A 17,469-nucleotide genomic window follows, 5' to 3' on the forward strand; every position below is an offset into this window, starting at 1 on the left:
CTTCCGGTTATTACACAAAAAAAAAAAACAAGCGCAAGGCTTCATGGGAATCGTAGTATGGTGCCCTCGGATTTTTTTTCTGAGGAAACCGGCGCAAGGCTTCACGGGAAATTGAGTTTTATTTTTATTGTAACGCCCGAAGAATGCGAACTCTTTTTTTTACTTCCGGTAAAATCTCGCGAGGTTTCATGGGAATTGTAGTCCACGCGAAATGATCGTTGAAAAATGACCACGCCCTCCAAATGGCTGCCTACGCTCCTCATATAGGGCAGTTATATAAGGTGTAGTGTGCACTGCTTACCGTGACAGTCTAGTTTGTTTTTGGTGTTAACAGAAACCTTCCTATAGCCTACAAACACTGCATAATATCGACAGTCTTTCTTTTTACTGAATACACCTATTATAAATCATATACCATTACAAACCATCAGCTAACCATTAAAACGATTACTATTATTAGTCCTTAATGGTATCCACTAGACATAACATGCCACCAATAGAAGGCAACAAATTAAAAGTAGAGACCCACAGGGACCATTACAGTTTCCATTAAAACCAAGGCAATTCCCATTATAACCATTAAAACCCACTACAAATTCTACAAGGGTATCTATTGGTATTTTTTTTTTCAGCAGGGACAACATCGATTGTGCATTTTATGATGTATGCAAAAGTATGTGGACATCGGACCATCACACCCATACAGTATGTGGTTCTTCCCAAAACTGTTGCTACAAAGTTGGAAGCACGTAATTGTTGAGAATTTCTCTGTATGCTGTAGCATTACAATTTACAGGCACAAACCTGTTCCAGCATGACAATTCCCCTGTGCACAAAGCGAGCTCCATGAAGACATGCTTTGCCAAGGTTGGAATTGAAGAACTCGAGTGTCCTGCACAGAGCCCTGACCTCAACCCCACTGAACACCTTCGGGATGAACTGGAACATTGACTGCACCCCAATATCAGTGCCTGGTCTCACTAATGCTCATGTAGCTGAATGAACACAAATCCCAACAGACACACTCCAAAAACTAGTGGAAAGCCTTCCCAGAAGAGTGGAGGTTATTATAACAGCAAAAGGGGACTAAATATGGAATGAAGTGTTCGACAAGCACACGTGAATATGATGGTCAGGTGTGCACAAACTTTTGGCCATATAGTGTATCTATTATGCAAGTTAATACAAACTCTGCAGTGAATGATTAAAAAAATATCTGCAGATGTTCATGCACAGTATCTTTATATTCGATGGATTATTTTCCATCTACTCCTGCTTGTGCGATATTCTTGGTCATTTTGCATGCACCGCATGTTTAAGTTCTCCCTACATATTTTCAGTGAGGTTCAAGCCAGGGGACCGTGAGCGCCATTCCAATAGCTTCAGCTTGCATTTCTTGTAGTAGTTCATGGTTGATGCTGAGGTATGTTTTGGATCATTGTACTGTTGTATAAGCCAATCTCTTTACAGCTTTATTTTTTTGACCATTAGGGTCACATTTCCTTTCAGAATTTGCTGGAATCCATTCTTCCATCTACCAGTGCGATGTTTCCTGTGGCTACTGGCTGTCACATAACCCCAAAGCATAATAGATCCACTCCCATGTTTAACATTTTGCCAAGGTGTTCTTTTCATCCAAACATACAGTACCTCTAGTGATTGTGGCCAAAGAGTTCCATTTTTACTCCAGCCGTCCACAGAACTTGTTACCAAAAAGCCTCTAAAAGCCGAACTAAAAGCAGACATAGAAATTAAACCAGGTGAAAACGTCCAAAATACCACAAACCTTGCCAATTTCCTTATGCTTATTGTGATTGAGAGGAAAATGTCCTGGATAGGTTTGAGCAGGAGTTCATAAGTTCAAGGCTACAGCAGAGCAAATGGCAGCATCAAGAGTTGGATAGAAATTCAAGCAAATATCCTGTATATAGAACGAGTTCAACTAGAGGTCACAATTCCCAACCTCCAACCAGGAATAGCCAAAAAAAAAAAAAAAGCCTCCTCAACTCGAAAATCCTACATTTCATCTAGGGTAATCTTCAGAAGTACGAGTTCCTTCCCAGTTTGCAGAGTGACTTCAAATCAACATGGCTGCTCAAAGCATCAGAAGTAAACAAAGTAGCGCTTCTTTACTTTTAAACGAGTTATGCTGTACAAGTATTTGCATTAGATGAACCAACACAGAGACATATATTTGCTTGTTAAACCTATAACTCTGACTAAACCGATCGCTGTTTGACGACAAACATGGATGCATGGATGGGTTTTTTTAACACTTCATATGTCAAATGCACCAATGTCAAAAATGGCATCATTCTGACCTGTGGATGGATGGATGGATGGATGGATAAATAATTGAGAGCCTGGATGGATGGATGGATGGATAGATGGTTGCTGGACTGAACATCTAATTATCTATTTGTCCAATCCTGTGTTCTAGTTATTGCTAGAGTGTTGGGGATTTTTAAAAATGAAATGTGGTCAAAAACCACCTACTTTCACCAAAGCCAAGTGTACTATATATATCAGACAGTGTGTGGATGGGGCATCCATCCATCCAATCATCCTGTCTGCTATCAATTTATCTGTCCATCTATCCATCCATTCATCCATCCATGTCAATCCGTCAATCCATCAATCCATGCATTATTTCTTCCATCCATGCATAAATGTGGTCAAGAACCAGCTACTTTCCACTAATCACTAATAATAACTACACCGTTCATCCTGTTCAAAAGTTTACACCCCACTTGGCTCTTAATGTATAGTGTTGCCTTCTTGAGAATCAATGAACGTTTGCACCTTTTGTTGTAGATGTGTATGAGTCCCTCAGTTGTCCTCAGTGTGAAAATATGGATCTCAACATCATATAGCCACTGTTGGAAAGATGTGAAATATGCAGAGGATGCTGGAAAAGTAAAGAATGTGCAGGACCTGGAGGATTTTTCTGAAGAACAGTGGGCAGTTTAACTGCACAGGATAAACAAGGGACTCATGAAGAACTCTCACAAAACATAAACACAGTCGCTGATCATCCAGGTAACGACACACAGTATTAAGAATCATGGGTATGTAAACTTTTGAACTGGTTCATTTGTATAAATTCGGTTATTATTGTGTCTTGTGGGCTATATGTAAACATCTTTTATGTGAAATAGCATATTCAGGGCAGGACTGAATAAAAAACACAATGCGATTTTTATGATGCCTCTTTTTCAATTATTAACATTTTGCAGATTCTACAAGGCATATGTAAACTTATGACCCCAACTGTATACTTTCAGAAAATCCACCCATTTATTCATCTACTATATCAATCTCGATTAATACTATAATATTAATATGACAGTATTACTGGGAGTTCAGTAGTAAAAAAAAAAAAAAAAACACCAAAGCCAAGTGTACAATATATATCAGACAGTGTGTGGGTGATGTATCCATCCATCCATCCATCCAATTATCCTGTCTGCTATGCATTTATCCAGCCATCCATACATCTATCCATCCCTCAATTTGTCCATCCATAATCTATCCATCCATCGGTCTGGTCTTTCATCCATCCATCTATGTATCCATCAATCCATTCATCCATCCTTCCATCCAACATCCAGTACTTCATCCATCCATATCAATCCATCAATCTATGCATCAGTTCATCCATCCATCCAACTATTGATACATCCATCCAACCATCCATCCCTAAATGTGGTCAAGAACCACCTACTTTCACAAGAAGAGGCTAGTTAGCCCAAGTATACAGTATATACTTGTAGACAATCTGTAGGTGAAGCATCCAATCATAAGCCATACAATAAACCATCCATCCATCCATTTATTTAACAATCCAACCATCCATCCATCCATTCATCAATCTATTCATCCAGCCCTCCATCCATCCATGCATCCATCCATCCATTTATTTACAGTGCATCTGGAAAATATTCACAGCACTTCACTTTTTCCACATTTTGTTATGTTACAGCCTTATTCTAAAATGGATTAAATTCATTATTTTCCTCAAAATTCTACAAACAATACCCCATAATGACAATGTGAAAGAAGTTTGTTTGAAATCTTTGCAAATTCATTAAAAATAAATAAATAAATAAATAAAAAATAAGCACATGTACATAAGTATTCACAGCCTTTGCTCAATACTTTGTTGAAGCACCTTTGGCACCAATTACAGCTTCAAGTCTTTTTGAGTATGATGCTACAAGCTTGGCACACATATTTTTGGGCAGTTTCTCCCATTCTTCTTTGCAGGACCTCTCAAGCTCCATCAGGTTGGATCATCAGCATCAGTGCACAGCCATTTTCAGATCTCTCCAGAGATGTTCAATCGGGTTCCAGTCTGGGCTCTGGCTGGGCCACTCAAGGAGATTCACAGAGTTGTCCTGTAGCCACTCCTTTGTTATCTTGGCTGTGTGCTTAGGGTCGTTGTCCTGTTGGAAGATAAATCTTCACTCCAGTCTGAGGTCCAAAGTGCTCTGGAGCAGGTTTTCATCAAGGATGTCTCTGTACATTGCTGCATTCATCTTTTCCTTGATCTTGACTAGTCTCCCAGTTCCTGCCGCTGAAAAACATCCCCACAGCATGATGCTGCCACCACCATGCTTCACTGTAGGGATGGTTTTGATAAGGTGATGACTGGTGCCTGGTTTCCTCCAGACATGACGATTGCCATTCAGGCCAAAGAGTTCAATCTTTGTTTCATCAGACCAGAGAATTTTGTTTCTCATGGTCTGAGAGTCCTCCAGCCGGGCTGTCGTGCCTTTTACTGAGGAGTGGCTTCCGTCTGGCCACTCTACCATACAGGCCTGATTGGTGGAGTGCTGCAGAGATGGCTGTTCTTCTGGAAGGTTGTCCTCTCTCCACAGAGACACGCTGGAGCTCTGTCAGAGTGACCATCGGGTTTTTGGTCACCTCCCTGACTAAGGCCATTCTCCCCCCGATCCCTCAGTTTGGCCGGGCGACCAGCTCTTGGAAGAGTCCTGCTGGTTCCAGACTTCTTCCATTTACGGATGATGGAGGCCACTGTGCTCATTGGGACCTTCAATGATGCAGAAATGTTTCTGTACCCTTCCCCAGATCTGTGCCTGAGGTCTACAGACAATTCCTTGGACTTCATGGCTTCGTTTGTGCTCTGACATGCATTGTTAACTGTGGGACCTTATATAGACAGGTGTGTGCCTTTCCAAATCATGTCCAATCAACTGAATTCACCACAGGTGGACTCCAATTGAGTTGTAGAAACATCTCAAGGATGATCAGTGGAAACAGGATGCACCTGAGCTAAATTTTGAGTGTCATGGCAAAGGCTGTGAATACTTATGTACATGTGTTTTTTGTTTTTTATTTTTAATAAATTTGCAAAGATTTCAAACAAACTTCTTTCATGTTGTCATTATGGGGTATTGTTTGTAGAATGTTGAGGAAAATAATGAATTTAATCCATTTTGGAATAAGGCTGTAACATAACAACATGTGGGAAAAGTGAAGTGAATCCTTTCCAGATGCACTGTAACAATCCAATCATCCCTCCATCCATCCCTCCATCCATCCATCCATCCATCCATCCATTTATTTAACAATCCAACCATCCCTCCATCCATCCATCCGTTTGTTTAACAATCCAACCATCCATCCATTCATCAATCTATTCATCCAGCCCTCCATCCATCTATCCATCCATTTATTTAAAAATCCAACCATCCCTCCATCCATCCATTTATTTAACAATCCAACCATCTATCCATCCATTTATTTAACAATCCAACCATCCCTCCATCTGTCCATCCATCCATCTATCCATTTAATTTTCCACCCATTCATTCATCTATTGTATCCATCTCAAGTAATATTATAATATTTATATGACAGGATGATTAGGAGTTAGATGAGTAGATGAGTGGTTTCATCATTCAGTTGGATTTTTTGTTATGAGCTAGCAAAGTTTCTTATGTCACTTTTCTTATGGCACTCTTACAGTGGTTTTCAACAGTTCTCTAGGAACAAGGAAAGATGAAGATGATTAAGTTATTACAGAAAACAAAACAAAACAAAAAAAACCTGGAGGATTTTATATGGCAACAAGCTCAAAAAGGAAATGGACAACGTCGCACCTGCTGGCACCTTCCATATCACTTATCCCAGCCATAAAATGGCACCATATTTTGTTAGTCCTTCATGTTCCAAGGTAAACCAAAAGTCTCCAGAAGTTGTCTCTGTTTTAAATCAAACATTTATATAATTACATGACACCTACATAGGGATGGTGCTAAGTAAATTATGAAGCAGAAGTTCAATTCTTACTGGCTTTATTATATTAGGAATTAAACAAAAAAAAAAACACAGAAGATTAGTGAAGTTACAGATTTTCATATAGCAACTGATTTTTTTTTTAACAATAAATAATTCTAAAGTGGACAATGCCCATGCTTAACACTACTGCATCAGGAGTGTTAAACATGTACATTGTCCATATGAATAACTGTCATATCACCAGATCTTGTTCCTCAGGGATTTTCCAATGGGGTGTTTAAAGACCTGCCTAAGTGAGCATTTAAACAACAAATTATTGATACTTGTGCTCAGATTCCTGCAGATTTACATCAGACGTTGTGCTTTGTGGTGATAACTGACAAGTTGCAAATGCATATTGAAGTGAATGAAGAGTAGCACAGTGTAACCTCTGTACTAGTTTGTGTTTAAATATACATTGCTAATATTATTTTTTGTCTACATGTGAGATGGGCGCACGATGGCTTAGTGGTTAGCCCACGTTCGCCTCACACCGCCAGGGTTGGGGGTTCGAGTCCCGCCACTGCTCTGTGTGTGTGGAGTTTGCATGTTCTCCCCATGCTGTGGGGGTTTCCTTTGGGTACTCCGGTTTCCTCCCCCAGTCCAAAGACATGCATGGTAGGCTAATTGGCGTGTCCGTAGTGTGTGAGTGTGTGTGTGATGGACTGGCACCCTGTCCAGTGTGTACCCTGCCTTGTGCCCGATGCTCCCTGAGATAGGCTCCAGGTTCCCCACAACCCTGAAGGATAAACGGTATAGAAGATGGATGGACGGCTACATGGATGGCTGTTGGTGTTTCTTCTGGAAAAAAAGAAAAAAGTTTATGTTGTTTATGTTAGAACCTAAGGTACATTAATCATGTCCCCAAAAATTTTAAGTCTCATTGACATCCATCACAGTTTATTCTATTGTTTTCAATGCGGATGCTTGGAAATCTTGTATTTGTACATTTAAAAACATTATTTAATGAATGAATTACTATATTTTCTCATGGCATGAAAAACAATGGTGATTTGCTCTGTTCTTGTATATAAAGTCAAGTTTGTTGAGGAGAAATGAAAATATTAAGTAAAAACCTCAATAAGCTAATCTACGGTACATTCAGTTTATTATGTTTCATGAAAACATTTAGCTATCTCAAATTTATGAAGTAATTTTCTCAGGAAATTAATGCTTAACTGTCCTAAGACCTTTACAAATTTGCTGAGGGATCTCAAGAGAAACAGCATTTCTTACTTGCTGATTATCAGGGGAAAACAGAGTAAATAAGACATGTAAATCATTCCATCGCCTGTATTTTTTATAGGAGACCATTTTTATTTTATTTTTGTGGAGATAAGTGTCTGATAGACGGGTTTGATAATAACGTGCAGGTGCAGCCAGCCGTCCACCAAATACTCAGAAGAGCTCTCATGTAGGTCGCTGTCAGTCAGGAAGTCACCGTTCTCTTCTGTGCTTTGGTGGAAGTTGTACACACGGCGTACCACCAGAAGCCCCTGCTGCCGCACACACACGATCACCGTCTTCTGGAAGATGACCCCGGCGAAGTCAGGGCTGGAGTTGGCAGGTGTGATTATGATACGTGGGTTACCATCAGAACGTGAGCGTGGTGAGAACAGTGCATTCCAAATCACACGCTTGCTGGAGTCATGGGCACTCGGGCCCAGTTGTGTGTGGAAGGTGGCCGTGCGGTCGTCACGTGCTGGGTTGTTAATAAGCCACGCGCTGCCCCATGCTGATGCGAGGTAGTTGCGTGGGATGAACAGGCTGCAGTTCACATCAAAAAACTTGGCAAGCTGTGGTGGGGGTGCTGCATGGAACTGGTAGGCCATGTAGAGGAGATCACGCACTGACTCGTAGTAGCGCAAGAGCACCTGCGACTCACGCTGCAAGCGGAACAGCTCACGTGGTGGGATCATCGGGTAACGCACTGCACGCAGTACATTTTCCACTGTGAGGTTGTCTGGCTCATTGTGCATCAGCCAGGTCTCGAGGGCCTTAAACAGCTCGAGCTCGCTGTACAGCACCAGATCAGAGCGCTGCAGCAGCGCCATCAGCAGCTGGGAGCTGACCGATTGCCACTGCGAGCTCCGTAACACCGACGTCACGTTCCGCAACAGGAACTGCAGGCAGCTGGCACGAAGGCTGGCGTCGCCCTCTCCGGTTGCATACTCGTACCAGCGCACCACGTGACCGCTCAGAGAAGCACTGGCCAGATTCTGGATCATGTATTCAGTCAAGCCATGCTGGAGAACTGAGACACCGTATTTGGTGGCCAGCTCATGCAGAGCAGAGGTTTCATCCAAACGCAAATACAGTTCACCACAATACAAATACCTGCCGAGAGACAACACTGTGTTAAGACTCTGAAACAGGAATGCACCAAACACACTTTTTCAGTTGTTAATACAATACGAATATCAGAGTTCAGAGGACCCAAACCGACTCTTCCAGCTTATATTACCATGTCATGTGACACATCGAAGGCTTCAAGACGTGTCATAAAACCTTCACCACATAAAATAGATCGTAGATGCAACTTACTATCAGTTTTGCATGTTTTATATATCTTGTTTTTGTATCTTGTTGGGGAACAAATATTTCTGCAGATGTAGGAATATCTGACAGTTTTAATGTTGTGAAGGACATTTGGCTCATTTGCGTGGGTGGGTTAACCTCAAACCAAAATGTGGTCAATGTATATTTCTATTACCTGTTCCATTCTATTCATGTAAAAGAGAATTGTTCAGGTTATTTTTTTAAATAACCTGAATGGAAAAATGAACAAAAACTGATTGACTGAGTTATGTTACTAAGGCAGTGGTCACTCAACGGTTAAGGCTCTGGGTTAGTCATCATAAGGTTGTGAGTTCAAGCACCAGCACTACCAAGCGGCCACTGTTGGGCCCTTGAGCAAGGCCTTTAACCCTCTCTGCCACAGGGGTGCCAAATCATGGATGACCCTGCGCTCTGACCCCAGCTTCCTAACAAGCTGGGATATATGCAAAAAATTTCACTGTCCTGTAATTTATATGGGACAAATAAAGGGATATCAGATTCTCATCCTGGAGATTAGCATCATACCTTCTTTAGCACACATGGCCAAGAATGCCACAAATCTTTGTTTGTAAAGCCCTCCATGACCAAAGATGGACACTCCTAATCTATGTAAAACAGTAAATATTTTATTTGTCCTCTAATTTCCCTTCACCTGATAAACTTCTCGAAAACGGCGATGCACTCTGGACTCTCTCTCAGCACCAGCGTGCTGCTGTTCCTCTTCTCAAGCAGCTTCAGGAAGGTGCGGCTTTGCAGAGACAGCATGAGCTTGTGGGCTTGGATCACCTTCACCTCATCCCCATCTGTCGTCTCCACACGAAGAGACACGTCGCTGTTGTTCCCGTGCAGCAGTAGAGCCTCCAGCTGCGCCTTTAAATGCTCAGAGTGACCGATCACGGAGACGCCGTTGTCCACTTCTTCGTCCAACCTCAACAGACCTGCATCAGATACAGAGCGATATGGCGAGTCTGTATCTGTTGAACTATACGGAATAGTACAGGTCCAAAAATGTGACTAGACCACTACTTCCTGTTTGTCATCTGAAATGAAAAGTAATATTAAACTAATAAAGCAAATAATGAAGAGCACTAAGAGTAATGCATGATACATAATGCATACAGGATGTACTAAGAGTCAGTAAAGTGATTGTTATTAGGATTAGACGAAAAGTATTTGCTCGAATTGAGAGTAACCTCTTCCAGCCAACCAGTAAGAAATACTAGATGGATTAAAAATATAGATCATGAACAGTGAGATGAACAGGAAGAAACACCTTCGTACATAAACACTTATACGTGTAACTCTCCCCGTGTAAATATTTAAATAACGTTTGGACTTAAAGTCAGCCCACAGTGTCCACAAAAGTCATTTAATAAGTGGGAACCAGACAGCAATATTTCATTGAACAACATCCCATCCAGAGTGTATTCCCACTTTATGCCTGACCCTGGCTAGGATCAAGTTTTCACTGAAGATGAATTAAGGAATGGCTGTCTGAATGAAAAATGTGAGGTAGGTCATACAGTCAGGTCCATAAGCCTGCTGTACACCACCTACACCACCATTCAAAATGGATTTGAAATGAAGCAACCATGATGTCAGCAAAGTGTAGGCTTTCAGCTTTAATTCAAGGGGTTTTGCAAAAATATTGTATTAACCATTTAGGAATTTCAGCCATATTTTTACAGAGTCCCTCCATTTTCACAGACTCAAAAGTAATTGGACAATTGCCTGATAGGCAGTTTCATGGCCAGGTGTGACCTGTTTCCTCATTATTTCACTACAAATGAAGGAGTTAAAAGGTCTGGAGTTGATTCTAAGTGTTGAATTTGCATTTGGTAGCTGTTCAAGGGAACTCTCAATATGCTGTCCAAAGAGGTGTCGATGCAAGTGAAGGAAACCATCATTAGGCTGAAAATATATATGCAAATAAACAGACCTATCAGACAGACAGCAGAAACTTTTGGAGTGGCCAAATCAACAATTTGGTACATTCTTACAAAGAAGAAATGCACTGGCCAACACAGAAATGCCTGGAGTAAGTGTACAATTGTGTCACTGTCCAAATACTTATGGACCTGACTGTATATAGAGCTACAGTGCAGCTCTCCATGAGTCAAGGTTAATACTGCTATTCAAAAACATGCAAAGTACAAAATACTATAGTTAAAATTAAATTAAGTTAAAATGTTAGGTAAAATTTAATATTAAGTTTAAATTAGTTAAAATAAGATTGTTAACTAATTTAGCTAGCCTTCCAGTAAATAATCTCACACTCATGTCTAGTACAAACACGAGCTAATTTACTAGTAGCCAACATAACATTAGTGATGAAGAAAATAAAAAATGTATTTTGACAGATTTGACTACTGTTAAATTTAAAAAAAAAAAAAAAAATCACTAAGAACATGACAATGCAAATCAAGAGTTTGATACTTGCTCGTGTCTACCTGTGACAAATGCTAGTGGTTAGCTAGCTGGCTAGGTACGTTAGCTAGTATTAATGATGCTAGGTTTAACACTGCCACAGAGAACACTAGATCTTTCAATACAGATTATGTATACTCTACACTGTGTGAAGAGATTATATTAAATGTAATTTGCTTTGTTTTTCTTAATCAGATATTTTGTATTTAAATCCAAATTGTTGTCAGTGTAATTGATTTGTATTATTTGAAAAAGAGCGTAAGAGGTTAATGTCATAAATGCTTTGGCTCAGGTGGTAGAGCGGGTGGTCCACTAATCGTAGGGTTGGCGGTTTGATTCCCGGCCCACGTGACTCCACATCCCGAAGTGTCCTCGGGCAAGACACTGAACCCCAAGTTGCTCCCGATGACAAGTTAGCACCTTTCATGGCAGCTCTGCTACCATTGGTGTGTGTGAGTGAATGGGTGAATAAGAACCAGTGTAAAGTGCTTTGGAACCACCAAGGTTAAAAAAGCACTATATAAGTGCAGACCATTTACCATAATAATGACACTCACAACAATATAATTAAATTGTCTAAGCCACAATGAATGTTCAGTGTGTCCTGCCTGCCCTTACTGATTTTCATTATTAAAATTACATGCTTGAGTGAACACGCTTCAGGCTGACTAGATTGATTTCTCTGTGCTGTGCATGAAGTTTCGAAGTTGTGCACTGGGGTGTGTTAATAGAAATTGGCTCTACCCATGGTGCACTTGTATGTGTGTGTGTGTGTGTGTGTGTGTGTGTGTGTGTGGTACCACACCCATGTGAGCAAACCTACGTGTGTCCTAGTTACCATTCACCTGTTATAAATAATCACATGATCATGAAATAACCACATGGTGTATCATAAACTAATCAGCACCAGCAAAAGGCAAACAGATTAAATAAATGTCCGTTTCTCACGTCACATAAAATTTTGTCAAAGGAGTAAAATAAAAAATTCTATAACTTTCTATAGTTCTATAAAAATCGAAAGGAATATATTCTGCTTTAATATCTTAGACACACAGTACTCCCTGCAGATGGTAAGAGTAGCAGTGGTTGCTCAGTGGTTGCAAAAACAGTCAAAATTGAAAAAAAAAAATCATTTAAAAAACCCTTTGCTTCTATTTTTTTGCACCATAGCTACAAGTCTAATGTAGCTAGCAAGTAAGAGGAGCATATAGCTACGAGTTTATCATTGTGCAAGCTCCTACACAAGCAGATCTTTTGGGGGGATTTTGCAACAACTTGTATATTAATCTTTATAATTAACACGTGGTCTTCAGTGTTGTCCGAGATTGACTTTGTAATGAAATCCTGAGGTGACTTTTGTTGTTGTTGTTTAAACTTCTTGCACTGACTGTTGCCACTTCACTTAAAGGTTTACTACTTTACACACAATGCCATTCAACTACCTCCTAATAGTGGTGCAATGACATTTAGCCCTCTACCTAAAGAGAGCAATGCAGCGGCGCTTTAGTCTTTTACTCTGTCCAGCTCTTTCACCTCCTCATCTGTACACTTTACTCAAACAGATCAGCTTCTAAACCTTCAACTTTCATACTAATGCTACTAGCAATGCCGTCCCGCTCGTCATCTTGCGGGCTTAACTGAGTTGAGTCTCTGCCGTAACTCAGCGCAGCTGTGCCATATAGTTGCATGGCATTCTGGGACTTTGAGTCCAGCGTTTGCACCAACATCTCCACTACTTCTATGCCGGATTTCTCATTAATACGATGTTGAGCATCACTGGAAAATGTTGCGTGGGGAAATAAATAACTATAAATAACATCAACTGGAATCTAATGCCATTTTAATGAAAATGGGCAGGAAGTTCAGAAATAATAATAATAATAATAATAATAATAATAATAAAACGCTCTGGCTCAGATATTGTGGCTAATTTTACTTTTTAAAGGTTTTTCTTAAAATAAATGTGTAAATCTGTACCAAGGGGGACATTTGTAAAATATATATATATATATATATATATATATATATATATATATATATATATATATATATATATATATATATATTATTTATTATTATTATTATTATTACAATTAAAGGGGTCCCTGAATGTAAAGAGTATGAGAACCTCTGACATAATAAATATGAAATATGACCTATTAAATATGAAAAAACCACCAGATCAGCCCATTTGCCTTCTTTCACAGGCAGATGATTACCATCAGAACAAAGTAGATAAGCCACAGGAAGCATTAGGATCAAAATGTTCCACTGTCTCACTACAGACCACCAGAAACTCATTAAAAACCATTAGAACCACTACAAATCTCTGAAAAACTAATCGATTTTGCAGTACGGTAGATAAATTGTAGGTATTACGGTGTACTTTGACAGGTTTGATAGGCTAATGTTAACAAGAAAAAAGCTATAAGAATGCAATGCAAATTGAGCCGTCGATGCCGAAATCGTATCAACGTGTAACAAATGGTAGCAGTTAACTAGTTAGCTACTGTAAGTGATATTTTTAGATAGCAGGTAGACATGGCGGAAGTTTTAGAAATTGCATATTCATGTACTGTATATTCTTTCTATTAAAGTTGTTGTTTTTATTTTGTTGCAGTATTGGAAAACACAACCAGCTATTATTAAAGTTATTATATATTTTGTTTTATTGAGCACTTACAGTAGTACAGTAGTTATTAACCATGTTTGACGTGTTACTTGAAACCTTATTACCTCAGAAATAAATCAACTGGAATCTAATCACACTTTTAATAAATAATGTGCTCCATGGTGGAACGTTCAGGAATAGAAAGTTCTAGAGCTTTAATAAGTAGCCAAAATATTATTAGAGCACTTTCCTTTTTTAAAATCTATCTTCTTTTGTTTGATTGACGAAATGCCACACGGGAACTGGTAGGATCCTCTTACCTCCGCACAAAGGCCTGATGTAGTGCCACATGGACATCAGCAGGAACAACAGATAGATGCGTGAATAGAGTCCAGGTCCAAACACACACATCATTCCTGTCTTTCATGCAATCTCTTACTTCTTACACACAAACTCTTGTTGTTTTTGCCCTGGCTGGAGGTATGATGGCACCAAACAGCGCTATCACTTTTGGATGCTCTGGATTAATTGGGTCAGCCGTTCCCCTGTACCAGTCCAGTGTTTGAGCCTCCACTGATGAGCAGATCTGAAAGTTACTGACAGTTACCATAGATTTGGACTTTTTCTGCCTGTCGGCATTGTACAATATCGATCAGTAGAGGCAGCAGCTGTGAAGAGGAAGTAGCATCAGAGGTCACTGTGTGTATGTGTGTGTGTGTGTGTGTGTGTGTGTGTGTGTGTGTATAGCAGTGTAGTATGTGTGCAAACACAAGAGAACATCATATCAGCATCAATAGTCAAATGGATCACCACTTATTTCAAAATTAAAAGAACACTGCATAAAGTGCCATCTCCGGTTGTGTTTTCATTTACACTACCTCTGATGGTGTAGTTTGATCTACTCACACAAGATAAGAGTTTTGTTTTGGGGGGTTTTTTTGCTGTTTTTTTTACAATACTGTGGTATAATAAATTGTCTCTCTGTCGTCATTAACCTGTTTAAGGCTCTGGATTACTGATCAGAAGGTTGGGGGTTCAAACCCCAGCACCGCCAAGCTGCCACTGCTGGGCCCTTGATAACAAGCTAGGATATGCAAAGAAAAGAATTTCACTGTGCTGTAATGTATATGTGACCAATATTTTTGGCTCTAGATGACAAATTTCTCCTCACAGACTTACAGATGAAAAAAAAAATGAAGTCCGGGTATGTCGTACAGAAAAGTATTGGAACTGATAGTCTTAGAGTAAATTAAATTAAATAACACTTACTATTTACTTACTGCAATACTGGGGGGTTGGAGGGTTGCATTATGGGGGAAAAAAAATTTGTTACAAAATATGAGATCTTGAAATTTTTTCCAATGTTCTGGTAGACTGGGAAAAGTTCTTTCCTATTGTATAGCTCTACAAGAGCAGAAGTGTAGAAAACTTAACTTTTTTATTTATTTATTTCATTATTTATATATATATATATATATATATATATATATATATATATATATATATATATATATATATATATATTTCCCTTTTAAACCTTTTTTTTTCTACCTGAGAAAACAAACTTCCTCTCACCCAGGAGTAATAACACAATTTCCGATCATTTATGCTTGTAACTTCTCTATCTTAAATCTGGGGTTAAGATCGTTTATTTATTTATTTATTTATTTATTTTCCGAATAAAAAACAGGAAGTCATATGTTACATTTTAATTTAGGCAATTTTACATTTGTGCATTATAACTGTCTGGTAGTTGTTATCGCAGACATTGTGATTTTGTTTTTTGGTTGTTTTTTTTTACTGTGCCACGACACATGGTGTCCATCGCTGTGCTATTTTAAGCGTTAAGCTTATGTGGGCAGGTGGAGAGTCAGAGCTGAGCCAGTGTAATATCCATTTCCCCAGTCCAGTGTGTGTAAGGATCTTTAGCTCCTTTTCATCTAGTCAAGCTGAAAGGACAGCAGCTGGAGGAAGCCCCTCTCTAGACGTGGAGCTTATGTTACTTGGTTACTGCCAGCTAGAGGATCAGAGACATGTGCTGAGTAGAAGACAGCTACGACACACACCGGAGAGAGAGTGAGGGAGAATAAAGAGTGAAATGCTCTGAGGTAAATGATGTGAGAAGGATCCTCACTGTCAGGCGGAGTCTGATCCTAATCTAAAGAGACACATTTAAACAACATCCTCTTTCCTGTTGTTCCACTTGTCAGTGATGTGAATATATGAGCACCGATTTAAATTTCACTGACACGGCGTTCAGACAGCGTCGAGGCCCAGGGTTATGTTTGTGTGTGTTTATATATTTGTGCATGTCATAATATTAGATAAGATTTACGTAAAATACAGTTTAGCACTGAACCTGATAGTGAGTCAAATGAAAACTTTTTATTTTTTTTATTTTGCATTGTTTACTGCAAATAGGTGCCACAAAAGTGTCATTTTTCTACAAAATCTACATTACGTTCAGTGTCACACTTTTAAGGTTTTTATTTGACTCACCCTTTATATAGAGAATTGATGCAATAGGAGGTGCACTTTATTTTTCTTTTAGGGTGTTTTCACATGTAGTTTGTTTCAAAAGAACCAAAACAGAGTTCACTTAAAGTGAACCAGAAAGGGAACCAGCTGAAAGTGACCTCAGGGCTTTTGGTGTTCATAATATAGTGGACTCAAAAGAGAACCCGGTTCTTTTTTTGGTCATCTTCAGCAATGAAGTGATCTCGGACCCGTTCTTGTTCACACCACAACTTCATAAGAACTCAGACGTGAGCTCGTACCCAAAATTTCATCCAAGTCGAGACCACATGACCCCGCCACCTGACATGGTGAAAAGTTTTGTGTTGTTTTCAGCAGTGATGGAACATGGCTGCAGGTACGGCACCATTGTTGCTCGTTGGACCTCGTTGCTTTCACATATCACGAAGAAATCGAACCACAAACGGACGCACAAACGAACCTCGGGAGGTGGTCAGAGTAAGGCGAGGCTTCAGTGGATTCAGGCGACATGTCGTGGAGACACTTTGTGTTTCATTGCAAAAGCAAAATCCCTTTGTTTAGCGCTCAAAAAAATGGATGAAATTAGGAATCAGTGGTTACTGTTTATTTATAACGCTGTTCCTGAGCAGTACAATCCAAACGTTTGCTTGTGCACAGCACATTTTACGGAGGACAGCTTCCTGAACCTGGGCGAGTACAAGGCAGGCTACACACAAAGGCTATTCCTGAGAAGTGTGGTGATTCTCTCTTTGCTCGGACAATCTTGTGCTTCTGAATCAGAACCTGTAAGTGTGTTTGATTATTTTATGACGTATCTGCTGTTTGTGTTGTGGCTCAGTTGTAGACCTCTGCTAACGTGCTAGCTAAAGTTTGCTAAGTTGCCTCAGTTTTTGTTTGTATGTTAGTGGTCTGACAGAGACGCTGATTGTAGCTGTTGTTGTTGCGATTGTATTTTGAAACGGTTTATATCAATCGAATCACAAGAATCTTAGCTTTCCAAAGGTATAGCGCACGAGTACCTACGTACACACAGAAGCTGTGTATATAACAAAATTTAGCAGACCGCCGGAGGG

At 39.7% G+C, this 17,469-nt stretch overlaps 1 protein-coding gene across 1 annotated transcript; it reads right to left on the reverse strand.

The window, feature by feature from the left end:
- Positions 1 to 7,403: 7,403 nt before the first annotated feature.
- Positions 7,404 to 13,016, reverse strand: btbd17a (BTB (POZ) domain containing 17a). The gene is made up of 3 exons (XM_053685187.1): positions 12,881 to 13,016; positions 9,515 to 9,800; positions 7,404 to 8,640 (listed from the first exon to the last, which is right to left on the reverse strand). Exons 1-3 carry the CDS (start codon positions 13,014 to 13,016, stop codon positions 7,620 to 7,622), a joined length of 1,443 nt encoding a protein of 480 aa, XP_053541162.1. The 3' UTR covers positions 7,404 to 7,619.
- Positions 13,017 to 17,469: the final 4,453 nt, after the last annotated feature.

The sequence above is a fragment of the Ictalurus punctatus genome, chromosome 13 (assembly GCF_001660625.3).
Source record: "Ictalurus punctatus breed USDA103 chromosome 13, Coco_2.0, whole genome shotgun sequence".
NCBI lineage: Eukaryota > Metazoa > Chordata > Actinopteri > Siluriformes > Ictaluridae > Ictalurus > Ictalurus punctatus.